The sequence below is a fragment of the Pomacea canaliculata genome, linkage group LG11 (genome assembly GCF_003073045.1).
Source record: "Pomacea canaliculata isolate SZHN2017 linkage group LG11, ASM307304v1, whole genome shotgun sequence".
Taxonomy (NCBI): Eukaryota; Metazoa; Mollusca; class Gastropoda; order Architaenioglossa; family Ampullariidae; genus Pomacea; species Pomacea canaliculata.
In genome coordinates, this window is record NC_037600.1 from 13,815,220 (window position 1) to 13,841,728 (window position 26,509).

The 26,509-nt window shown below is 44.5% G+C and overlaps 1 protein-coding gene across 3 annotated transcripts in view; it reads left to right on the top strand.

The window, feature by feature from the left end:
* LOC112574754 (sushi domain-containing protein 2-like) overlaps positions 1-26,509 on the top strand; it is a 59,271-nt gene that overhangs the window by 23,427 nt on the left and 9,335 nt on the right. Inside the window, exons 2-16 of one of the 3 annotated variants that reach the window (XM_025255996.1) lie at positions 12,136-12,426; positions 14,440-14,589; positions 19,443-19,602; positions 20,173-20,433; positions 21,017-21,162; positions 21,373-21,522; positions 21,725-21,996; positions 22,203-22,465; positions 22,884-23,027; positions 23,699-23,854; positions 24,129-24,272; positions 24,428-24,553; positions 24,704-24,833; positions 25,403-25,539; positions 26,209-26,382. In XM_025255996.1, coding sequence (XP_025111781.1) covers positions 12,136-12,426; positions 14,440-14,589; positions 19,443-19,602; positions 20,173-20,433; positions 21,017-21,162; positions 21,373-21,522; positions 21,725-21,996; positions 22,203-22,465; positions 22,884-23,027; positions 23,699-23,854; positions 24,129-24,272; positions 24,428-24,553; positions 24,704-24,833; positions 25,403-25,539; positions 26,209-26,382 — 2,704 coding nt within the window. The remainder of the gene's footprint in view (positions 1-12,135; positions 12,427-14,439; positions 14,590-19,442; positions 19,603-20,172; positions 20,434-21,016; positions 21,163-21,372; positions 21,523-21,724; positions 21,997-22,202; positions 22,466-22,883; positions 23,028-23,698; positions 23,855-24,128; positions 24,273-24,427; positions 24,554-24,703; positions 24,834-25,402; positions 25,540-26,208; positions 26,383-26,509) is intronic. The other 2 variants (XM_025255997.1, XM_025255998.1) reach the window with 2 other exon arrangements.

The following is a 26,509-nucleotide window of genomic DNA, read 5'->3' on the forward strand; positions in this document are numbered from 1 at the left end:
GGTCATTTGTGGTCAGCCAGCTCTCCGCCAGTCTTGCCAGCGCCATACAAGATAATCTTGCTGACAAGTCGTTAAAACAAAATGCCAACCGTCGCCGCTGTTTTTTCCATTTGCAGAAGCATTAGAGAAATGAGAATAAATAAGCAGCCAGCGACTGCTGGAGCAAGTATTATAGCTTCAGATGAAAGCAAAACTAAGAAATAATTTTGAGATTATTGTTGTGAGTTTTTTCGTCAAAGCCCATTATCATCCCATTCTTTTTTCTTTGTTTTAGTTTAGTTTTTTGTTTTTGCTTATGCCAGGAAGTGTCTGGTTCCATGACCGTTTCTTACGAGCACTGAAACAGTGCCCTGCAGCTGGTGAAGTCGCCATCCGTTTGTTTGGTGCTGTCTCAATACAATCGTTGCTATCTGTACACCCCTTCATTCGGTAACTCGTCCTGGTGAAGCCTGCAGTATTGCCCTGCCACCTGACCTTGCATCTGTTTCAGCACCACGCCCTTTTGCGGTCAGAACAGTGGGAGAGATTAGTAGACATTTTTAAGTGTAGAAGACGATGTTTATTTATTTTGCGCGTGCTATATGCCGAACAACGAAGGTGAATAGCTTGTTCGCACCAGATTGTAGCGGGATTACCTTGAGACCAAATGATTGCAATTATTCCTCGCCTTTTGCTAAAAGTCAGGGGTAATGAGCATGGCAGCAATTTATGTTATGTTGTTTGCTATCTCGGAATTTGTCCTGTGGGTTGGTAGCGACGGATCATGAATCCTGCTGACAAGGTTCCATAATCCAATCCAACAATCCCATTGAGGGGTTCCATGATGAATACCAGCCACTTGTCTATTCTGCGTTCACAGCTCTTCGTTAGACAAGGAGATGGTTGGTTTCAACCGTACCTGCGAATTGGAGGTACATTGTTGCCGCGGTAGGCTCATGGTAAAAAACATTGGCCTATCCGGTTTCGACTGCGCAAGCGCAAACACTCACTTGTTTGACATCGGATTGAATACTGCCTGCGACAGCTTAATGTGGTAGGTCAGCGTTTTGTGTGAACCTTTCGTTAAAAAAAACAGCAACAAAAAAAGCCCAGCGTATTTAAATCGAGGTCCATCAGAAGTATATGGAACAATGTGCATGCGCACACCAGCAACGGATGTACATGCTACCTCTCTCCAGGCACTTGACCTCCTCTACAACCTCCGACTAGATTTTGAAGGCAGATTGCCGCACACAAATGCCCAATCTTGTACAGCGATCCTGTCTTGGTGTACAATGCCAGCGACTGGGCATTTTCGACCCACCCCACTTCCAGTTTTCCGGTCTTCTTTCTTTTGTTTTTATTTTTCGTGTTGTTCTTGTAGTCCCAGGCTACTGCGCGGCTGAAGCCAACATCTTTGTCTTGGACCTTGGGTCTTGGAGCGGCAAGTGCTTATGCTGGGCGACAACACACTTTTGACATCCAGGGTCTTGAACTTTCAGCGCTTGTCTGGAGTGCATGCGAACGAAGCACTTTACTCAGGTGCAGCTCGTGAGCACAGTGCGGCAGCACTAATATGTGATTAAAGAGTTCAGGCGTTAGCCAGGCCTTACATCCGCGCGGGGAAGAGGTCCCCTCAGTCAGGTGTTCTGGAGAAAACATGTTTAATTTGCTCTAGAGCAACATTTTTCATCACTCCTTACCTCTCCTTACTTGATTGGTTAAATTTAGTGCTTGTATAGTTCATCACAAGTTGGAAAGTCCTAAATTATAAGTGAATAAATCCATTTTGATTGAAATATTAAACGTTTTGAGCACTGATATTCTCTGTGTATGTCAAAAGGTCAAAAATGTGTTCATGCTAGAACATTTGTAATCCATAGTGGTCAGAGTTTGACCCCTCGGGGAGGCTAGGAAAATTATCAAAGGGCGTTCCTGTACTACAGTGTCGCTCTGTGACAGTCCGCTCCACAGTTTATCATCAGCCACAACAGTTAAGATCAGTGACCAAGTGTACACCCTTTGATAAGAGGATAGTTGGATAAAGCAGCAAGCTACGATGAGCAAAACTATGATCGGCTTAACTGACATGCTTGGCTTAAACCACTTAGCTTTCTGCTAACGACAGGCAGTGTATGTTGGGCCGGATGTGCAGACACCCTAACCCTGCATGTCAGCTAAAATCCTAATACAATATTTACAAGTTTACTGACTTTGTATACTCTGCTTGATAAACCTTACCTGTGTTGGCTATTATCAGTATTGATTATAGACGACCTTATCAGAAGTCAAGCTCTGGCGTTTCTTATTTAAAAAAAAGTTAAAGATAAACGAAAGACCTGTCAGGATTGAGTGTTTATGTTGGTCACTGTTCATAAGTAAGTCTTGATGGTTGGACAGTGAAACTATTACAAGGATAATTTCTGTCTGGGCTGATAATTGAAGAGGTTTGTATGCTTCTTTTCTATTAGCTTGGCATAGCTGTGCGCCTTGGCATGGCCCACTTACCTGTAATGATGCGGATGAGCAGCTATGGGAGCATGATACCTGACATAACTCTTCGATGCGTTGGCTTGGCTCTTCTTGTCCCCCCTCTCTCTCTGTCTCACTCTCTCTCTCTCACTCATACACACTGTTAAGTTGGAGGTGGTAGCTATACGAATTTTAAAGGACAACACGAGCGCTCATCGAAAATCGCTGGAAGTAGTCACAAAACATATTCCGGTAGTATTAAATAAAGAAGAGGCGTGAGAAATATTAATATTTTTCTTTTAATCACACCCGGATTTGTCGAGAAAAGAGGAAGTGACGAAAGGGAAGTATTTCTAAAAATAGCGTCGTCTGCATGGGTTGAACTTGAAGTGAAAAGACGCATTTCTCGGTAAAATAAAAATAACGATCAGAACACATTTTCTTAGACACTCAGATGGAGTTTGTACTCAGGAAATCCTAAAGATAATAGCAACGAACAAAAATAGATTAACTTAATTCAAACGTTCTGTGTGAACTTCGTCCCCACGATAAATAGGTCTCAAATGTGTACGATGTTATATTTTTAATGGTTAAAAACTCATTAGAAGCAGTCACCTATAACTATAAAATAAAAATGCAACCGTTGGAAATTAACCATCTATCAAATAAAAAATATATAGGAGTTTATCTTAGACAAGTAGGCATTTGAATTGTGTTAACAGAAATACACAAGGAACAAATTAACTTAAATGCGCCCACTTAGAAAATCAATAATAGTACAATGTATGCTGCAATGTTCGTGATATTTTGGGAATTATTTTTTAACAATAAATTTAATTCGACAATAAAGAAGAATGTTGCACTCGTGTTGTCCTTTAAGGAGGTGAGCTGTTCAGGAAAAAAGTCTATGGTCAGAAGTATTAAAAGGAATTTCGAGGGGGAAGTTGGGAAGGTGGACGAGAGTTGGGGTGGGGAGACGACTGATCCTCCTTGCTAGCAACCACTCGCGGTCCCCCTCAGCTTCACTCCACTTCGCCTTACTGCCTCATCATTATTGCATTGCCAGCAGGCAGGTGTGACCGCAGGGTTAACCGACCAATAAAAATTGGGCGTGGAATTGCACTTGTTCAGTTTTATGGCCACAAAAGTTGATTCCTCACCGCGATTTTTTCAGGTTTGATGCAATCTCTGGCCATGGTCGTTCGCATGCGGTCTACAGGTGGCGCTTTCGATAATGTTCCTAATAGATTTTTGTACATCCATCTCTTTCTCCGCACACACATTCCTTTTTAAAAACAATCTGTTGATGTTGATAACTCCTAGGGGTCGTGGAATCTCAACGCCATAATTACTTGTTTTACATTCATTGTTCACTTTTTTTTCCTCCCTGTGTTCGTTGACGGTCAGGACAAACGAACTCTGCGATGCAACGCGCAGGGCGTTTCCGAACGAAGCCCTCGAGTGCCATTAAGACCTCGCGGAAGTGCGAAGACCTTCGGACAGCTTATTATGACCTCTAGTCTCCATAGGTGTCGTGGAGTGGCGAGGGTCGCAGCTTTCTGTAGGGTTAATTAGTGATAATTACTTTAAAGTGCACTTGCGATGTTGCTCTGCGAACTGTAACCTCAGCCACCTCCCCACCAGCTTCTGCAAACTAGAACTGACTCTGATAAGAATGAATGATAGAGGATCACATAGTTGTCGAAAGGTTAGATTGTAGAGGAGACTATGAAGAACTCGCTGGGTTTCTTGGTGACGTCATAGTCTGGGGTCATAGGTTGACGCCGAGGTCCCGTGAGGTCACCCCCGCCAATCTATCCAGGAACGAGTCCTGTCAGAATTTATTCTGTGTAGCTCCGGCCATGCTTCGTGCCTGTAGACTGTTTGTTGGATTGTTGACATTAAGGAACTGCATGAGTCGTCTGCGTGAGATAGGAGAAACGCTGTGTCGTAGTCAGGACAAAACAGGTTTTCGCCAGAATTAGCCGGATTAGAATGGCGCTATTTACATGACAAAGGCTGAGGTAACCAGGGGCGACTCATGCGTGACGCATGTGACCTTGTGGGATGGGGGATGATGGGAAGGACATGAAAGCAGCTACTGACGATTGGAAACGAGCGAAGACGTGTAAGGTCAAAGGACAACAATCAGATGAGGTCATGTGGCAGGAGGCGAAATTGTATATGATGAGTCCAAGCACGTGCTGTATGTTAGAACACGATAGCCTCATAAAATCTTAATAAAATTTTGTAGTTAAAGAAAGTATGACAAGCATATGAGTGTGGGTGAGAGAGAGTGTATGAGTGTGTTCCCTCTTTGTGCATACGTGTATATTTATGTGTGAGAGAGAGAGATTGAGCACCTATTAGAAGAACACAGCAAATCCAGTGGCCGATTACTCTAGGCGGGAAAGCGACGAGGGAAGAAAAAGAAAGTTCGAAGAATAAAATTCAAAAGCCATTCAGGGCAGAGAATTCAGTTGGAGACTCAGCGTGAACTGAGAGGCAGGGCTCCGGATGAAAAAGAAAAGAGCAGAGGGGAAGGGAAGGAAAAACGTTTTATTCAAGCCGCCAGCGCGGTCGGGGCCAGGTGAAAGCGTTATGCAAGCCGGCGACCGCTGCTTCGGCAACCACACCCGCCCTCGAGAGGCAGAGTTTTCGGAGATTTGCGTAAATGTGCGGTGCTTGATTTTCCCTGTTACCCTCTGTCAATAATTGCTATCTGTCTGATTCTCTCTCTCTCTCACTGTGCATGGCTGTAGTATTTATTCTTCGTCAGATAAAGGTCCGTTGCACCACTTAGAAAATTTGCGCTAATTATTGCGATATTTGTCGGAAATATAGTAGCATTAGCAACGAAAATGTGAAAGGTTAGCAAGCTTTTGCTAGGAGGATTGCGTGATTTTTCTTGAGGCTTGCAAGGATTGCCGAGATTTCTAGCTGTTAAGTGACAGGCGAATTGTACTACTTGTGGTCTCACAAGTATATATTTTTTTATTTGTGAAACTTTTATTTTTGTCTTTTCCCTTTTTGAAATCGCGTGTTATATTTCAATATTCTTGGAACAGAGGGGGAGTAAGAGACAGAGAGAAGTATCGCACTCCAATTTATAAATTTGCTCTCGTTAATAGATTTGGAACCACGAGTAACATATTAAAACGCGTAAAATAAACATTTAAATAAATTTCCTCTTGAGCAGAACACACATAAACCAAATATAGTCTACAACCTTCCAGAAAACAACATGTCAAAAGGAGTATTCCTGCAAAACGTGGTTAGAAATGGATAACATGCAGACACCCACACACCACTCACACACACGCATTACTCACATACATATATCACCATATTCTATAATCACACATTTTCCTGTTAGTAAATATTTATATCGTTAGTAAGGATGGATGAGTCGTGTATGTTGATTTCAAAGGGTGCACTTGATTTTTAAGGGAGCCGTGCAAAAACAAGGCACCGGCACCAGATGGAAACAAGGGATCGCTGACCTTCTAATTATGAGAGCCCCGCCCTGCCTGCAGGAGCAGAAGGCCCTGATAACACGAGTGGGGAATGCCCCGTGCTTTTCCGTTCTCCTCTGATGGCCCTGCTTTTCCGCTTCCAAACGTATGCACTCAAAAGTTTGTCCTTTAAAAACCGACATCAGCTGCTCTCTACCCCTCCTCTCCTGCTCTGTCAAACTCCCTTCTCTATCGGCAGCCTCCCTTCTGATGCTCTCGGCTTCTCATGTCGCTTCCCTCCCCTTGCTCGTCTTCCGAGGACAAACACTCGCATCCGCCCCTCTCGGGTTGTCTCCCTTCCTTGTTTTCTTGTGTATAAACGAGAGTTTGAAACACGCCCACACGCGCACGCTTGTGTTAGTGTGTGCGAGAGTGGAGCACAAATATAAGATATGGATCGCACTCTCGCTCGCACGCACTCACACATAGGGAGAGAGTTCGTTTTTGAAATATTCTTTTCTGAACTTGAAGATTAATCCGTCTGTTATCTAAGACAATCGCTAACCGATCTCATCGAGACAGTTGCGTGTTTCCCACTACCGGCTTAATGGCTGTCTGAAGTCGTGTGCATCTGTCTACAACTTCGAAGAAACGAATTTTGAAAGCGCGAGAGCTCAGCAGGAACGTCCTAAAACTGTGGCATACGGGCGGGGTAGGGAAGTAGGGGGGAGGGAAGTGGATGGGTGGGTAGCGGCAACTGGGCTTGATTGAACTTGTCGCTGCGAAGTGTCGTATTGTTAAGTGTTGCACCCTGGTGTAAAGTGGACTTGCTGCTGGTCACGTGGGCTCGAGCGTGCAGCCTCTTGACTTCTGAGGAAGAGGAGGCTTGACCCCCAAGGCGTTGGGATCCGCACGTTTGTCTGGACGGTCACACGAGGTCCTTAACTAATCATGTGTCCCAACAGATTTCCGTGTGTCTCTCACCCATCATTTTAAGCTCCCGCCAACCACCATCGCCATCGTCGTTATGATAATTTTCATCATCATTGTCGTCGCCATCATCACGGTCGTCGTTAACACCCCTGACCTCATTCTGGGTCTCATCGGTGACTTTGTGTGTCGTGACAATGACACAGAATAGTACTTTTTTTTAAAAAAGATACTATATATTGTTTTCCCACTGAGTTTGTCAACAAAATTCGGTGGAAGAGGGAAACGAACGAATACATCTAGTTTCCTCCACCCACTCCTCCTCCTCTCGATTCTCTTTCTCAATTTCTGTTTTGTTTGATGGAGCAACCTTTGAATGTAAGTTTTGTTTTGTTTCTTCCTTTTTCAATTCCCTCCCTTTCTGAAGTAATAAGCAACGGACCATTCCATCAGCCTGTCTATTTTATTTTAACTTCTTAAAACTCCACATATACGACCTCTTGTGGCCTAGACATGGGATGCTCGTCTTAGACACTAAATGCCCTCTGCTTCGACCAAGAAAAAAAAAATTAAGAAAATCCCCGCCTCTGTTGTTGCAGCTGCAGTGAAAGGGTAGGAGGCGCTAAAGTAGGGAAGGGGAGTTAAATCTCTTTCCTCCGTCCCACTCGCGCGTTTTACCTCCGCTGGCATGCGTGCGCATGCTGAACAGCGTGTATGGTTCCCTGCGCTTCTTCAAATGTCAGATTACACCGCCTGGTGCTGGAATTTTCGACGCCCCTCTTGTCCGCCTCATTCCCCTTTGCTCGCACACAGTCTGTGATGCAGGTTCTCGAGCACTTTTCTGAAAGACAACTGCTTAATAAGTAAGCCTCGAATAACCTCTCTACTTTCTTTCCTTTTTCTCTCTTCTGCCCCCTCTCCTCAACACTCACTCTTCCACTTGTTCACCTCATCTTCATTATTCATCTCTGTACTTTTCATCCTTATACCATCTTCGCTTTCTTATTTCTTCTTGTCTTCTGTCTTTCCCCAACCCTCTCACTTGCGGTCGTCATCTCTCCTTGCTGTTTCGTGGACTGGAGGACTTTCGCTCCTAAAAGTCGCCCTCGTTTTATTGAGAACAGCACGCATGCCTGCACTTCCACGCAACTTAAAGAACTTCAGTTTCAGGACAACGCCTTCGTTAAGCCTGGATGTTGTGGTTGATTAAGTTTTGAGACGGAGAGGCCAAAGGGAGAAGTGAAGACGACTAGATGCTTTTTTTCCTGAGGACCCGGATAACCATCTACAATTAAAAAAATGTCCCTCGGACGGTGGCAACACCAGTTTCTGTTAATTTCCTACATGGGGAATGTGGGCGCATTGAGGCTCGTAGCTCCATAGTGTACTTCAGTTCTGATGAGAGAGAGAGAAGGAGAATTCTGCGGGGGTCGGACTTAACTGTCCAGTGAATGGAGAGAGTAACTTTGTCAGGGTGGTGTGGTCCCGCTACATTGCAGACTCACACTGCTGTACCCGCGGGCATGGACTGGTATTCTCGCCAACATGTATTGGCATTCTTGCAGACATGCACTGGGACAGGTGCAGCGAGCCCCCTTCGCACTGAAAGGGGGGGAAGGAGTATCAAGCGCGCGCCTGTTGCTCGGAGTAAGACCAGGGTGGGCGCGGAAGTGAATGTCGACCGTTTTGTGTTGCTGTTTGTGCTGCGATGGCTGCGGCCTTGGAGAGAACTCTTTTTTTTCCTCGAAAAGATTGGCGAGGGGCTTGACGGTTCCGTCAACATGGCTGCTGTGTAGCACCAGAGGAAGGCGCTAAAAGGCGAGGGCAGTTTCACACGCTGGGTGCCCGCGGGCAGAAATGTCATCGCGCCGACCGCCCTGGCATTTCGATGAAAATTACAATGCGTGTTGCAGCAGCCGTTTCCGCACCATACTGAGCATGCGCAAAGCATACCATACCGCCATTTTCACTTTGACATGTAAACTGTTCGGGTGATAATTTTTGTTTTTCTCATTCTGACAAATCGGCACAGTAGATATAGTGCACTTTCATACACCAAACATACACACACCTGTGTGCACTCTCAAATGCAAATATATTTATTTATGAAAGGTAAAAGACAATTTCTAGCAGCAACGAATTCAAAACAAACTAAAATAATATCATCCGGTTTATTAAAGGCAGTTCATTAAGAACACTCAACTGCCCTCTGTTCAATTTTATGAGCTCCCCTCCACCTCTGTTCAATGGGATCACACCAAGCACCATAACGTGGTCGGGGTACTTCCGTCCCCATCCGTCGCTGGAGGAATATGTTTAGTAACAGCTTACATGACACACTGAGTGAAGCCATTTAGCATGATTCACACATGCATATCGAGAACAAGAATATAGTGTGGACTAGGTGGCTGCAAGTTGGTTTGGAAGAGAACATGCTAGAGTTTAATGTCAAGGCAGTTGTTCCCCTCTCCTCCCTACCAACAAAATCATGATGAGCTCTGTTCACATGAACCTTATGAGACTGTCAGAACGATTTGTTGTTGTTTTTTTGTTAAGGATTTTATTTATTTATTGTTCAATTTTGTGTGTTTGTGCGTGCGTTTGTTTGTGTGTGTGTGCATGCTTACACTTTCTTTCATCTACATCTTCACAGGAAGAGTAAGAGCCCACCTGCGGCTTGATTTTAGAAGGGATCAGAGGAGCTTTCAGCTTCCAGAGAGAGAGAAGCGGGTGTTTCTGGGGAGGTAGCGGCGTGGGAGATGCTGGCGATACTGAGGTGGCAAATATGAGATACGCAGACGAAGATAGAATCGGGCCATGGGCGGGGCGGGTTACACCGCCAGAATTAGATGCCACAGGCTGATTGTCTACAAGGGGGAGACTAAGGGGGTCCATAATACCTAGATATGTACAACACCCCCCTCTTTACAGTAGGCACAGTGCACTGTACAGGCACAAAAGCAAAATAAAATGTAGAAATAAGACTCAGAAATAAGGCGAGCCTCAATCATGTAACTTTGTGATCTTGTTGACTACCTACAATACCTGTCATGTGTTTAAAAATACCATAAACAGTGCAAACAAGTCATAAACTATTGGCCTGGGCGTAAATCGAAACAGGAAACACGCATTTGGCAAGTCAGTTTGAAGGACACATCTAGTGCTGTTGGCATAACAAGACACGAAAGTCGTTGGGTTTGAAGTCCTTTGTCGAGCACTGTCGTGGTCTTACATTTAGCTCTATCTTCCTTCGCGACTTGCCTACATAGAAATGTACCACTCTTTTTTTTTTTTTTTTTTTTGCAGTTTCATAGCTTAACAAAAAACTCTTTTCCCCTACCACTCCTTCGCCCCTCACAGAAGCCACTTGAACACTTACCTCCTAACATGCTTGTGTCAAAATGCGTTGATGTGGCAAAACATTAAACCTGTCATGAAAAGGTATTTTGTCCGTGCGGTGATTGCTTTTTAAGTGTGCCAGCCCTCGGTGATCGCTGTGTGATGGCAAACACCAGCAAAGAACCTACTTTAATGTATTGCACAAAGACACGCCCTTGTTCAGGGTGATAATCGAGGATATAGGGCTGCTTTGGCACGCGCAGTTTGAGCACGAGATTGTTGTTCTTCCTTTCTTTCTTTTTAACAGTTTCTATTTATCATTTCTTTGCGATATGTATTGATAGAGGAATGCTCTCTCTCTGTGGCATTCATCGGGAACGTGACTTTATGTGAATACAAATCACAAGGTGAATACTCACGTGGTGGTAACAAACAGCTTTGCTGATAGTCTAGCACTTACCTACACCGACGTTTTTATATATATATATATCTTTGTATATCTGAATATTCCATAATTTACGTGTTTCGATGGTTTGCAGCGTTTAACCTGGTAACAGAGTCTTTTGACGACTTGTGAAATATTTCACGACCGCATTGTTTGTAGGTGTTATTAATTACAGTCTGTGTACAGTATTTCCTGGGTACATCCCTGTCCCACTTTCCCAACGTAATAGTTGGGAGGCAATGATTCCTGAAGAAAACCGTTACTGCAGCCTCGTGCAGCGCAGCATTTGCAGTCTTCAGCGCCTGCCGCACGCGTCATGCTTGGTACTTCACTACTTGCAGACAAACAGAGACTGTGCATGGGGGTAGAGGTGGGTGGATGAGGGGTTAATTACTCCGGCAAGGCCCGATGGACCAGCGGTCATGCTATCGGCAAACCTCGCAGGACCGCTGCTCCGCTATCGGCAGCGCAGGTTCGGAAAGGGCGTGGTGGTTTCGGGACGGACCTCCTGCCATCTTCTGGCTTCCAGCTCACCTCACCCTCACCCCTGCAGCGTAGTCTGTGACAAGACCTAGTTTTGGTCTACGCACGCCATTTGCTAGCCAGCAGCTTTGTGTGTGTGTGCGCGCGCGAGAAAGAGAGAACCCATGCTGCGATAATATCGTTTTTGAAATGTTTGCGCTCGTTTTTTTTTTTTTTTTTTTTTTTCGGTAGAAACTGCGCCCTAGCTGTTCTCTCTCTCTCTCACACACACACACATAAAGTCCCGGTGAATTCGAGTTGAATATAGTTCCGTCGGCGGATGAACATAATCACAGCATACCTCAGGCTGAAACTCTAGGAATTGACTTTCACAAGACGGTGCTTAGCGGAAGCAGTTGGGCACTGCTGCCTTCCTGCGTGCGAAGAGCCTGGCTGTGCTTCGGCTTAAAGGCTCAGCGACTATATGCCTGTCGCCTGAGCACGAACGGGCTAGTTAGATGAAAAATTAGTGCGAAATTAGTGCGCGAAGACGATCGTAAAGGCTGACATGCGCACGAATCAGGGGAGAAACGACGTGGAGGGTCGGGAAAAAGGGGATCACGTGACAGCGTGAGTCTGAAAGAGGCAGTTATTCGGCAGCGTGAACCGGTCATGTGATCGTCAGCTGCGAACGTCGCTAAAAGTAACAGCAAGCATTTAATGAGGGTACTTTATTTACAAGTAACCTCTGGCGACCCCCTCTTTTGTTTCTCGATTTATCCCACCCCCAACACCCGCCTTCCTTCACGTGTTTAATATGCTTCAAGTCTCTATCTTAAATATTTTAAATTAGCATTATTATATCGATAACCATTAAGACAAACACATTTTACAGTCGACAACTGCACATACATATAAATATAAAGTTTTATATCTTTTCTACGAAGAGGAAGTTGCTCAAGTTCCCCATCAGTTTTTAGTTCCATAAATTCCATAAAAGAAAAATACATAATCATCATTTTATTATTATAATGTGTTTTCGCCATGTTGCAGGTGAACAACAACGGCGCGATAACTTTTTTCAACGACCTTCGTACTTACAGACCGGAGAACTTTCCTCTCAACAACACCCCAATTATCGCCCCTTACTGGGCAGACGTGGATGTTCTGGTAGGAGGGACAGTGTGGTACCGCCAGACCGTGGACGCCGCCATCTTGCGCCTGGCCGAGAACGAGGTGCGCAACTACTCGTCGGCGTTCCGGAAGTTCCGGGCCAACTGGGCCTTCATCGCCACGTGGGACCGAGTGGGATTTTACGGCGCCATCAACGAAGGCAGGGAGCGAGTAAGTCACTTTCCGTGATGCTGGTTTGCTGAGTGTGTACAGTCGAGTATGTCAGTGAATATTTTTAGTTCTGTCAGATTTTTATTTCTCGCTCCCTAAGACCCAGTATGTGAGCGTTTCTCGGATCGGAGGACGACAACCAGACGAAATAATAATTTTTAAAAAAACTATCAAAGGCAACATTTACCTAAGCAGTCGCTTTACTGCTGCACAAATCACAAAGGGGAAAAACTCCCCTCCCGACTTAAGGAGAAATTTTTTAATTTTCAGTTTCCCCAAAACTGAGATGAAAAATTCGCTAGATTGTAATGTCAGAACGACAATGTTTTGCCTTGTTTGGAAGTCCTGCCTAGCGAACGGAACCATCAGCCAACACTCGGTACAGTTTCTTGTAAATGTCTGGTGTTCTGATTCGTTTTTGAAACTGTTTCACAACCAGCCCAATACTTCCGGAGTTTCCGTTTCTAAGTCGTAAACCGCTTGCTTTTACGACTTGCTTTTACACCCGTCTGAGACACTATACACAGACAGAAGCTAGTTAAAAAAAAAATTGCTTTGACATTGTGCTTGTGTAACCTGTCAGCGATAAGAACTATCTTTATTCTGTCCTGTCATTAAGGACTAGGAAGCGAAGATAGCTCAGTAAAAGAATATAAAAAAATACACGATAAAACTGATTTATGATCGTCCTGAAGGGGTCAGGTGGAGGCATGCGGCGACCCCACCCCATCTAAAAGGGTGTGTCGGAAATGAAGACTGCAGCTGCTACGACGAACTGTTGGTGCTCATGAAAGTGGGTCAGCCAGGCCCCAGAAGGGCGCCGCGTGCTTGTTTGCGAGAAAGTTTCGCGAATAGCTGTGATTTGTTTTTAAATAACTTAGCTTGGTGATTTGTTTATTTTATTAGCCGTCTATTTGGCATTTATAAACATGCGCTCTTACACAGCGAGGTGTAGAGGAGGAGCTGAGCACTTGTCATTATAAAGGTGTACTAGATTGCAAACAGTTTGTTTCGAGTTTCACGCTCAGTCCACATCATCTAAAAGCTGTACTAGAATCTTTGTGCTCAATATGGTCGCCGAAAGTTAATGTTGCTTGATATGGTCGCTCGACTGTGAAGAACGTAATGTAAATAAATAAATGGAAATCGGAGGAAACAATGACTTAAACTGTGGCCACGGTTTATTCAGGTGGTGCTGACCACAGTCGAGGTGGTGGGGAAGGATAATGTTGGATAACAAAGGAAGGGTTGTGGCAAACATACAAAGATACTGAAGACTGTTGTAAATAATAATAAATGTTTCGGTAGCGTAAACAGCTCGTGTGTATGTTTTCACCTACCCGCTGTGGCCCTCGCGTAACTGCAACAAAAGGGGAAAATCGGTCAAGCATGTAGGACAAGCTATACCCGGTTTTTTTTTCTGGGCGGGCCGTTTGTCGCGACCTCGGCGTACTTTAGTTTGTTGGTGGCGGTGGGTTGTTTTTATATCTTTAACTACAGTAGGCTTCGATTTGGGCGTGCCCATCTGCCTCGTAAGTGAACCGCCATAACTTCCTCCAGTCTTATCATGCCCGCCACTTCATCACTCTTTTATGCGTCTGACATCGGCCGCCGTAAAGCCTCGGGGACCCTTTATCCCTCAACAGTCTCGGCGATCAACACAAACCTTGAAGTCTCAACGACCATATCGTGCAACCGTAAAAGTCTCGGCGACCGTGTCTGGCAAACCGTAAAAGTCTCGGCTGCCTTACAAGGCAACCTTAAGTCTCGGCGACCTCAGAGAGCAGCATAAAGATCTTGAAAGTCTCGGCGACGGACCCTGCCCTGACGGCGCGGACGAGACAAGGGGCGCGACGAGGAGCGAAAAAGGGCCGTTGTCGTTTGTCGAGCGCGGGCCCCGCAACCCGCCACGCGCACGCGCTCGCGCTGCGCGTCCCCGTCCGTAAGAATGACGGACGGCGACCGATGCCTGCCGCACACTTCCTCATGCGTCTGCTGTTTCTGCTGCTGCAGCGCAACACCTTCCAGGCCGTGCTGGTGTCCGACGGTGCCTTGTCCTTCGTCATCCTCAACTACGACACCATCGAGTGGACGACCGGCTCCAACAGCCAGGGCACACCGGAAACTGGGCTGGGGGGAAACCCAGCACAGGTAGGGCACCAGGTAGAGATTCAGTCCAGTGGTCTTATTGATCTTCTCCGCTTATTTATTTTTTGTTACATTGTTTAGTCATCTGTCACCCAGTATTTTGTACCATACCCACCCAGCCACCCCACCTACTACCGCCCGCCTTCCCTTTGCAACCGTCACAGCAATTATCCTCCTTGACATAGTTGAGCAACATAGTGTGCAGCAGCTGATGCCTATGGATGCATAGATGACCTGCATTTTTTTCTCTCTTTTCTTGAAGCGTAATGCACCTCTCTTCCTCTTTTTTTTTTTTTTTTTTTTTTGCTAGTGGAATCGCTTTTCCTCAATACATACGCTGTCGGATATTTTTTCTTTGATTACCTCCCCTCAAGCTAGATGTAGACACGTACTGCACTGGTTTGCGTGGTAACGGAAAAAAGAAGTGAAGAGAAAAAGGTGTGCGTGTGTGGAGGGGAGGGAATTCTTCTAAAACGTTGGCCTTGCACTGTGTGACTTGCTTCTTTGCCTCTCAGATAGGTCCTTGGGTAAGTTTTGTCAAAAGCAAGCATCTGGAAAGAACATCCCTGGTGTTCTCCCCTTTTCCCACTCTAAACCCTTGATGAGAATCCCGAGACTGGCGAGGAGACGTCAGCACGCGCGTTTAGCTATGTACTAGTCCTTGTGTTTAGCTACGTTCCACGTCACTCGTTTAGTTATGTTCCAGCTTGAGCTCGCGCTCCTTTCCTTCACAAGATAAGGCGTAAATCTAAACCCTCGTTGCAGTCCAAAGTATTGTTTAGCTTTGCCTTCGTACAACTGACAGTTGTATACCTATTGTTCGGCGTGTAGTAGCAGATGACTTCATTTGGCTGTTGTCTAAGAAGTTTTCAAATGTTTACTCGTTTACACAGACACACACGCACGTACACGGACCTACAGGATGTGAAATTGTCGATTCTCTGTTGTTTTCTCGGAAGCACCATAATAGTCGTTAATCTGCATTAGTCAGACACAGAAGCCAGAAGATATATATATGCACACATCAGACCCTTAGACACCACTGCATGATAGTTGGAGAGGACTTTGTAGGACCACACTTTTCACAAAGCATGATCGGGTATGCTGCATCAAGTGCAATGCAATATAACATTCGTTAGCACACAACATTAATGTGTTTGTTTATTGTCTGTCTGTGTTGGTAATGTCCCACCCATCGGGTGGCTTCATTCACTCCTTCTCTTCCTTTTCCGACTTCTTGTGGTGAGCTTTTCTTCTTGCGTCCAAGGCTATACATACCCATGTAACTTTTACAAGAGCACACCCTCTCGGTTCTGCGAACATTAACATTTGGTGAGCTGCTATTAGACACGCACATTCAAGGTGGATTTGTGGTGACTACTCTTTTCTTTCTTTCTTTCGTAATCTCTCTATAAGTCTCAATTAAAAAGAAATGTTTGATGTCTTTGTAACGTGAGCACTGTATAGTCGCTTTCAAACCCAATCTGCTTTAGGAGAAGAGATGAAAAGTCAATATTCAGACTGACTGTAGTCGCCAGCATGGCACGAGTGGCGTGGTTTGCACGAACCTGCAGCATGTCCAGCACTGAATGCGCTTGTAGAATGCAGCACCCAAGCTGTCGTCATGACGACACCAGATAGAAGTACCCTTGAAACATCCTCACCCGTTATTTTATTATTTATAATATTTTTGAAGCAATCTTTGTTTCTATAAACGGGAGTTGGCGATGGAGGTTTTTTTTTTTTTATGAAAAGTTTAGACATGGGAGAGTACTTTGAGTTAGACATTGTGAAATGGGAGACTACTTTATGTGTATTAGATATTATGAAACACGTGATTATATTTTTGTAAATCACATTTTTGGAATGGTTGATTAGTTTGTCAGGGGATTCAAATCTGTTTCTAGTTCGTATACAATGCTCCATCTTTGTAACAGCACGCGCATATTTGAAGAGCTGATCTAGAAATAATTTACACCCTACTATCACTTGTATGTTTTGTTGTTTTGTGTTTTTTTCCGAGACACCAGTATCATTAGCACTAACCTTTCACTTCCGACAAAAAAATTGAAGGCGAGAGTTTCAATAACGAAAGCTTTCAGATAATGGGAGATTAATAGGGATGCAGGTAGCTCGTAGACAGTATGCTTATGTAGAGAAATATGAATGACAAATAATAAAAATGCAGATAAAAGCTGTATCTGAATAACAGTACCTGAACGCATTTCGGGGAGGAGGTAGAGGAGACAGGGAGGCCCATGCTAATTGTTTCAATGGGGATTCTTTGGTGTAGATGTCACTTTGTGACTTAGAAGAGGAGACCAGCCGATGGCTAATATAGTTTCATTTCGCTCTTTGTCTGAAAGAATTCTGTGCTCCTGACCACAAACTCGTTTTTGTTTTTTTAAACGAAGCGCACTGTGCTAGGCAGACTGAGGCCTCATCATCGTGGTAGGGAGGCATGGGGCGAGACATTCACTTGTTCAGTGGGATTCTGGTTACATTTTTGTGGCATGATATTTTTTTTTTTTCCCCTTTGTGTTGTCCTCTGTCTTTCTTACTCTGTAACACATGCGGACTTTAGTATCCAATCCCTCTTTCTCTGAAACCCACACACATATGTATGCACACTTTTTAGACACACACAGCACTCACAGTCTCTCTTACAAAGACAGAACACACGCATGCACATAGTCACACGCACGCACGCGCAACGCACGTTTTCAGACACAAGGCACCTTCTCGCTTGCAAACACATTTTTTTTTTTTCAGACACAGGCACACATTTCTCCCCATACCCTGCGCGCTCTCTTTCTCTTTCTTCCTCTCTGTCACGTTCACTAACGCACGCACGCACGCGCTGAGATGGTTGTCTTGGGTGGAGCTCCTACGCCAAACAAACGGACGGACATGTGAGCTGGTCGGAAGGCCTGGGCGTGTGCCGTGTCTCCTAACACCCTCTAAGCTCGGTGTCTTGATGGCCTGCCACACAGCAAGCAGCAGGGCGCAGTGTGAATAACAATCCCCACAGGACACAGTGATGGAGATGTGGGGCTGACACAGGCCTGACGCCCTGCCTTTCCTGCCAACACAGACCACGTGCTGACGAGAATGTGTGGCAGTTCCAGAGTAATCCCACCTCTCCTTTGCTATTTTCTATTTTTCTTGTCTTTTTCTTTCTGTGGAGTGTACTGACGTAAAGGCGAAGATCGGCTGTCCAGGGTTCAGATCTCGGATACGCTGTTTTTCTGTGCATGTGTTTACATGTCAACAGAAGACAAATCAGTCTTGGTTTAAAAACTGTTCACACATTGCACTAGTGCGACTGAATTTTAGCGCCATCACGTGATAAATCCCATATAAATGTGTTTTGTTTTCGCCCTGATTACACAAAAACAAAGACATTGTCTAAAGGTGTGTTTTCTTTGTCTCATGCCCCATTCGTTGTTAATGTCAGTGTTTGTTCGCTTCGATTGTTTATTTGGTTGTTGACTGATGTGCGTTTTCGGCAAACACTGGTACAGAAATAACAAACCGGAAAAGCGTCTTCTACGCCACCTGGCGGCAACTTTTTGCAAACACGTGATTACGACGACCGTTTTCTTTGTTTCTTTTCCAGTCCTCAGCTTACGTCATCATGAGAGTAGCAGTGCCCTCAGTGCAGATTGCTGACATCATTCCTGCGTCATCAGCTGCCCTCCCCCCAACTATAACGCCCGCACCTCCTTCCCTATTTTTTCCAGCAGTGGTTAGCTGTTATCGAGCGTTGTCGGCCATCTTTTTGGCTCATTCATCCCCCATTCCCCATCCAACGACAACCCCAACCACCCCAGTATTTTTGTTTATGTTTTTGTTTTGTTTTATATGAGGTACCGGGTGCGGAGACTAACTGCAGAGAAGACTGATAAGATCCACTGGGCTGTCTCTACTACTTTATACTGTTTCGCCGTATTCATGCGTGTTTTGTGTACATTTCAGCACTGTCTTTTCCCTTCCAAAAAAAGAAAAAAAAATCAGGATTTTGTTTTATTTTTAGCTTATTTTTTGAAGTTGTATGTATCTTATCACTTCCCCTTCCTCTCCCCCAACTACTCATCACCTCACCAGGCTCTTTCCAAGTCAGTGAATCAAATGTAGGAAATATTATCGGGGTAAAATGTGATTAGCCTCCGAGACATTTTTGTAATAGCTTTGCAAAAGTATTTTTTATGATGAGGATACACTGTAGATATTTAGCGACAATGCTTGTAGATGCAAGACTTTTTTTTTTTTACAAAGCTGATTATGCCTGTTACTTTGAGATGTATACACTTGTAATGGCGTTCGATTACGAGGCTTGTGCATCTTGTTCTTGAGCATGGCGCCTATAAGGCTATAATGTATAGACAGAGCCTTCGCTGTTTCTTAGCTGCATTACTTTCAGCTCCCCTCATGTTTGCTGTCCGCATAACTGCCTCGCTGGCACTTGCACACTAGGGAGGCTGACATTCATTATTTTAAAAGTGATCAGTCGAAAAAACATATAATTTTTGCAGCATTAATTATATAACTACATAATACGATTTAAATTCCGCATTACATAATCACAAAGTAAGCGAATATGGAACTTCAGACCCATTTGTGAAATTTGTTATGAAAAATATTTAATGCTGTTTTCTTGAGACGAGTTTAATATCTCATGCTGCAAGAACATGTGGACAACTATCATGAAGTGCCATTGTACAGCATATCGCGGAAATATTAATTTTCATCCTCTTGGGTACTCTACGACATTTTCTCTCCCCACCCAACCCTTCCACGACACTTTCAGAGGTACAGAAATAATATTCTGCAGAAAAAAGCCGCACATTATTTGCTCTACTCTACAGGCGGGGTTCAACGCAGGCGACGGGGTCAACTTCTACGAAATAGAGGGCGCTCGCACAGAGAGTGTCATCAACCTGACCCGGAAGAGTAACGTTGACATCCCGGGCAAGTTTATTTTTCGCACCGATGCCCCGGAAATTGAGGGCTTCTGCTCAGCTGCAGGTAAATAAGTGTTTGTAAGCTCATCTATCTTGTTATGAACTTATGTGCATGCTAGATGTTAACATCCGGTTACATCGGGGCATCTGACCACCCTGACCTCCAGAGTACGTTTGCCATGACAGGGTCTGTCTATATTTAGTACAGCGTCAGCGTTACTTGTTCATTACCCTCCAGGGTAGGAGAAGGGGTTAAAATAGCTTGTTTTGTTTTTGTTTGAGAGCAAACATGCGTCTCGACACAATAATATCCGCAGCACCTTCCAATAAATCTCGGCAGATATTAATGACAGCTTTTGAAGTAGTTTTTATTTGCCACGTGATCTTCGCTGAACAGTACAAGGGAGGCAACTGTAATTAGTGTGGTGAAAGCGGAAATGGTAAAATTTGTCAAAGAAAGCCAAGCTTGTTAAACAGTTTCCATTGTTGTCATCTTTATTTATTAAAAACCTGTTATCTCAGGATTATTTTCATCCTTAGTTTAAGAAAACTCTGCTTTTATTCGTCCTTAGGTAGCATGGTAGCTATCAAGTATTCATTTATTTATTGAAATCATCTACTTTTTTTCTTCAAGGTTCGGGAACACTCTACTTTTCTCCGTCGTCAGGCAGCATGCTAGGCGGGTACGAGGTGTCCATCACGGGGCCCTGCTTCAACACGACCAGCGAGGTCACGGGGTTACTCGTCGAGTCCAACTCTACGCTGCCGTGCGTAATCGAGAGCGAGGCTAAAGTTCGCTGTATCATGCCCACCGACGTGTTCCTGGTCGGGCAAGTGACAGTGGCGCTCGTTGTCGATCAGCGCCTGTGGAACTACTCAGGGACCTTTACTCTAGGTGAGAGCCAGACAGTCGCCAGTGCTTATTGTTCTTGTCGCAAGCTGCGGAAGTTAGACGCGGAGGGGCAACACGATGCTCTTTGTTTATCTTTGGGTGGATTTTCCGCTACTGAAGTTTTACGCGCTGTGATGACACGATGCTCCTTGTGTTATCGTTGGGTGGATTTTCTGCTGCGGAAGTTTGTCGTTGCGACAGTTTGTTGTACAATGGGACACGTGCATGTGAATGTGCTGGCGTTGAAAACGAGAATGTGTGTGTGTGTGCGTGAAAGAAAGAGGGGAAATGGGTGTGAGAAAATCAATGAGGGGAATGCTGTGTGATTATAAAATAATTTACTTTAAAGAACGGAAACTTTAATTGAGAAATGTATTATTTATAAACGTTTATCAAAGGATATATTCATATGTAAAGGCTTTTTTTTTTGCCCCGAACCCAGTTTTCTCCCTTTATTACTATACTATAAGGTTACATTGCAAGCCCTGCCGTGTAGAATTTTGTTTTAGATAGATAGGATCGAGACACTTATGTTTAGCCTTTGAGCGAGTGCATTCTTCTATGTGAGTGTTGACGTCCATTGCAGTCAACGCAGCTCAGCTGACCCTGGCTCCTCAGGTGAGGCGGCACACCCCGAAGGAATGGCTTGCCCGTAAGAAGGTCAACGTGACCTGGAACCCTAGTCATCTCCCTTCCAGCGAGCAGGTTCTCGTGGAGGTTAGGGCGTTCTCGGTAAGTCCAGCCCCAGCTCTCTCTCTCTCACACACACAGAGCAGACGACCAAATATGCGTAGGCCAAAACTAGGTCCTCTTTCCGGCTCCCTCCCCACTTTCTCTCCGTATTTCTTTTCCTCTCGCATTACATTCTGTAATAATATCATGTCAGAGCGGCGATGATGATGATGTTTGTTTATTTGTTATTGTTGATGTCACTGTCTTTAGCTTGAAGATGGTCAGCCCAAGCTCAGTCGTGTCGGGGAGACCCTGACAGTCGCCAACAACGGGGGAGAACTCTCTATGACCATACCGGTCTTTGACACCACGGCGCTGGCCGTCATACAGATCAAGGCCCCGCACTCAACCATCAATCGGGTGAGTCCCTTCCATCTACATCTTTGGCGCCTCGGACCACTCACTCCCTTTATGATCCCTACCAGTGAGAAATGAAGTAAAACGTAAAACCACGTACAAATCACGTCTATCACAGTTAGTAATTATAGGAAAAACACTGATGTTTGTACGAAAGAAAGGAACAAAGAAATTGTTTTATGGAACGTTAGCGTCTTGTGTACAGGTCCCACTTGTCCATCTGGTCCGACATTTTCCCAGTTCGATGGAGCAACGCCTCGCGGTCAGATGGTTGGTGCTCTGGCTGGCTGGATGGGGAGAGAAAGAAAGCGAGTTAACCAGCCTGACGGCCTGCCCCTGCACTCTCAACCAGGCGGAGAGGGACCTGGGCAGGTGGCAGGTCGATCCCTTGTGTTCTTCTGCCTCCAGCGCCGCGCATAACTGCCTGTACCGGGGCAGCAACACCTACGAGTGTCTCGTCCCCATCACTACTGGAGGGTGAGTCGCCAACATGAGAATCTAGCATCGCTACAGCTGTTTGTGCTAAGGGGGATAGGTCACCAAGAAAAGCATCTTCCTGGGTATGTCTTACTAGATGGAAACCAAGTAGTTTTTTTTTTATTACTCTTAGCAAGAAGTCAAGGGACTTTCAATTTTTTTGGAAGATTTTTGTGATTATCATCATTTTCTTTTTCTCTTTCAAGCAGGGCGTCGTCGAGTCAGGTGTGTTGTTATGGAAAAGACAGAGAACTTCTGGACGTGAGGGAGGGAGGTGGAGGCAGCATGGTAGAGAGGTACAACTATAGACTGCAGGGTAACAATACAGTGGCATGGTTTTCGTACCTCTTGGAGGACGTGGTACCCTTTCTGCACTGCTGTGAATACGGCACCAGTCGCAGCCACTGTGAAGGATTTCGGCGTGTTCGGGCACCTGTGTCGTGCCAAGACTACATCCCACCTGTGGCAGGTAAGAACTATAGTGAAAAGCAGATAAGAATTAAAGCAACATCAGGTAGGAACTAAAGCAACAGCAGATAGCTTAGTATTCGTGAGTTTTATTAATTTATTATTGGTTGACTACGACTCGTCATCATCGTCATCAGAATATTGTTGTTCTTATTGGCATCTTGTATCGGCTGAAAATAGAGAAATTTAGCGACTGATGGCAGCTTTTGATTAAGTTGATTGTTGCTCCAAAGTAAGTGATTTAAGGAAAAGTAAGATCATATGAACATGAAACGGTTGTAACATTGGGGGGAAGGGGGTTAGAAAAAGGAAAATGCAACAAACAGGAAAAAACATGGTAGATTTGAAGTCGTTAAACAGAAATTCTATCAACTTGACTACTTAAGATGTCTCTCTCTCTCGGTTGTCTGCCTTTATAGCACAAGCAGCCGGTGACCCACATCTGGTGACTCTGGACAACCTTAGCTACACCTTCAACGGCGAGGGTGACTTTGTGCTGCTACAGGACATCAGCGGCAGAATAGTGGTGCACGTGCAAGCTAGCAGGGCGCAGGACACGGAAGGTGAGGGACGGGCTGTAAGGGAGAGAATGGCTGCTAAAAGTAGTTCCATGACGCATTGAGCAGGATCGCACATGAAAAGGGAGACAACTCTGTAGGGGGCGCTGTGAGAGGTGAAGAAGGGCATGCTTCTGTATATGTATTTACATCACGTTTATACGAACAGTAAAGTACGGTCATTTTATTTATTGGAATTGTGTCTGAAAGATCATCATCGATACACAAAGTTATGTCGGTTCCTCAACTTGAAAGACAAAGTTGTAAAAAGTGCGCGAGTGGTAGGTTGAAAGACTTTATCAACAGGTGAGAGATGTTTAGATACAGCAGCAGAAACATCTGGCTAGATAGTGAATATACGCATGTTTGGAAAAAAAACAACAAAAACCCCTGGTGGAATTCGCGAAAAATAAAAATAAAGTCAATTTAAATCGCTTTTATTTTGATGTTTATCTTCTCATAATTGTTTATGGAATATTGAGACAGAAGAAGCTTTGAAAATAACATGTTGATAGTTGAAACGTGGATCTGTATTCGTGTATTGACTTGTACTAACTTCAGAATAAATAAAGAAAGAAGATTAAAGTAGTTGATGACAGTTAGATGATGACAATCACAGCGAGAACTCTTCATACCACTCGGCTTAAAAGTCCTGGTTCGAAACGTTTGGATTGCAGGCAATACCCAGAACGCCACAGTGTTCACGGCCGTTGCCATGGCGGTTGACAACGAGACGGACGTGGTGGAGATAAGGAAGGACCAGGAAGACTTTGTGTTGGTTCGCGTCAACCGGCAAGAGGTGGACATCACAGACCCGCGGACAGAGTTCAGAGGTCAGTTACTGCTAGAGTAGCCCGCTAGCGCAAGGATGTTAAATCAGACGGACTAGCAACCATTTAAGACCATTATTAATAAACCAGTGGTGTAACTGGTTATTTTACTGCAACTCCAAGAGTTGTCTTTCATAGTTTTCCATACTTAAACTGATTTTACTTCTGCAGAGCATTTTTGTCATAAAACGTTAGAGTCGTATTCGTGTCTCAGTACTCTGCACGATAATAAAAATGAATCTAGCGAGTTAAATAGCTCCATGTTTTATTTTTCAAGGAATAACAATCTACAAGAATGGAACAGACAACGACACTGTAGAACTGACGGTTGTCATGGACACAGTTGGCATCTCCGTGCTTGTGTCTGTGACGGAAGACTTGCTGAACATCATGGTGCTTGTTAGTTCCAGGGAACTGCAAGGTAAGAGACTATTAAAACAAGTTCTCCCCCGTCTACTTAAAACGGCATCCTCTGGCTTTATTCTTTCCCTCTCCAAAAATCGTCAACCAAACATCTCAGCATTTGGTATACTGACATTATTTGATTAGATTTATAGAATTTATGTTTTGTCTCAGGTAAACTACGCGGTCTCCTTGGCAACAACAACAACAACAAATCGGATGACTTCATGGCGCGCAATGGGGACATCATCTCAGCCAGTTCCAGTATGCGAGAAATCCACTTCCTGTTTGGAATGACCTGTAAGTTTTGTGGACGTCTAGTTGGAAACGAATGTTCTCGACGGTTTCTATTGTTTTATCCCTCACAGCATGTCTATAGAACCAATGTCAGACTGTCGTGTTCTCAAAGATTTTCTACATGACCAATGTCGGACTGTCGTGTCCTCACAGGGCTGCTGAACGAGAACGAGACTCTGCTCTATCATCCGGACACGTCACTACTCAGCTCTTCCTCAGCCCCCACCCTCCGAAACGAGTTCGTTCCGGTCTTCATCAACAGCCTCAGCAACGACACCTACCGGTGAGTAACGCTGTGTGATGCTAGAACAGAAAGTGGGATGTGAGCTTTTTCCATGCTGCCTCGCGAAACTCACTAAATAGTTACTATCTAACCGTCATGCTTGCGGAGGAGTGATGCATTTCTCCTGGTCATAACTGCTACTGTTTCAACTTTTAATGCCTGCAAATGTCTCATGCTTTACTGACAACCTACAGCGGTAGGTTATAAACAGTGACAGATCGTAGAGGTCAACAGACACACATCCAGAATGTATATTTATATATATATATATGTATTAATTATGTTTAATATCGTGTAGAAGTATTTTTATGTTATTATTTTTTAAAATTATTGATTCATATGAAAAAAATGGGCATCTCTGTAAGTTACACTCTTAATCTGAGCTAAGATGCTTCTCAAAGAAAACTGCTTTCCACTCAGTGTTTGTCGCGTGAGACGTCTTCGTCCATCCAGTCTCAAATCTTTCCTCTAGCATCCGTGCTGACAGTGTTTCTAGTTTTGTGTTCGTAACTCTGATGGAGGATCATCATCGCTGACATTTCTTGGGTTTTTTTTTTTTTTGTGTCTAGAAACGGCACGGAGGAGCTGTGCCAGGGAAACATCCAGTGCATCTACGACTACCAGCTGACGGGCAAGGAGTCCATAGCGGAGTCCACCAAGCAGTTTAACGCTCGCTTCATGCAGGTCGTCAGTGAGATAGAACCTGGTGAGTAATGCGTGTCCGCAGTCAGCAGAGAAGGTTTTGTTGACTAGTCTCGACTTTTAATTTTACTCATTCCTGCGTTCTCTCCCGTTATTAGAAAGCCAGTCTTGTCAGTTCACTCCCATTTCACATCCTGGCCCCCAGCCGCGCTTAAACAAATATATTTGGGCACAACAGACTAAACAGATATTTAAAGACAAGTAAAATAATTAGACATAAACATAAGATATCAAGAGTTAGCATCGAAGTGTAGACAGACAAATAACACTGAGATGAACACTACACAGAAATATAAAAGTACTACTAAGATGTAGACATTACTCAGAGATGTAGACAAAGCACAAGTTGTAGAGATAACGCAAAGATTTAGACCTTAAAGAGATTTTAACATTAATCAGATTAGGACAATACAACGGAAATTTATACATAACACATAAAATTAGACATGATAGGTGAATAGACATTATACGGAGTGAGACATTACTTAGAGACTTAAACTTTGCACAGATATAAGTTCCACTGACAGTAGCCGTAACGCTAGACATTCCACAGAGACTTAAGGCCATCCTGACATGTCTAGCTAAACAATGACCAATAAATCAACCTGCTCAATCCCAAAGGTCGTTCACTATGGCTGAATGATTTCCTGCAATCGATTTTTTTTCCTTGTAGTCGTGCGCTGCCCTTACGTGGACCAGATCTCCAACGGCAACCGGACCTTGAACGGACAAAAAGTGGGAAGCATCGCCTTCTTCTCTTGCGATGACAAGTACCAGGCCAACGGCAGCATCGCCCTCGAGTGCCTGGCCAGTGGCAGCTGGAACGACTCACTGCCCACGTGTCAGAGTGAGTCTTGTCCTCATGGCCTCAGAGCTAGGGAAAAAACTAGACTAAATGTGTTAGGGAACAGAGGTCAGCTCGCACGTTTTGCATATTATCCCGCGAAAATCACATTACCAACTTAGAACTTCTG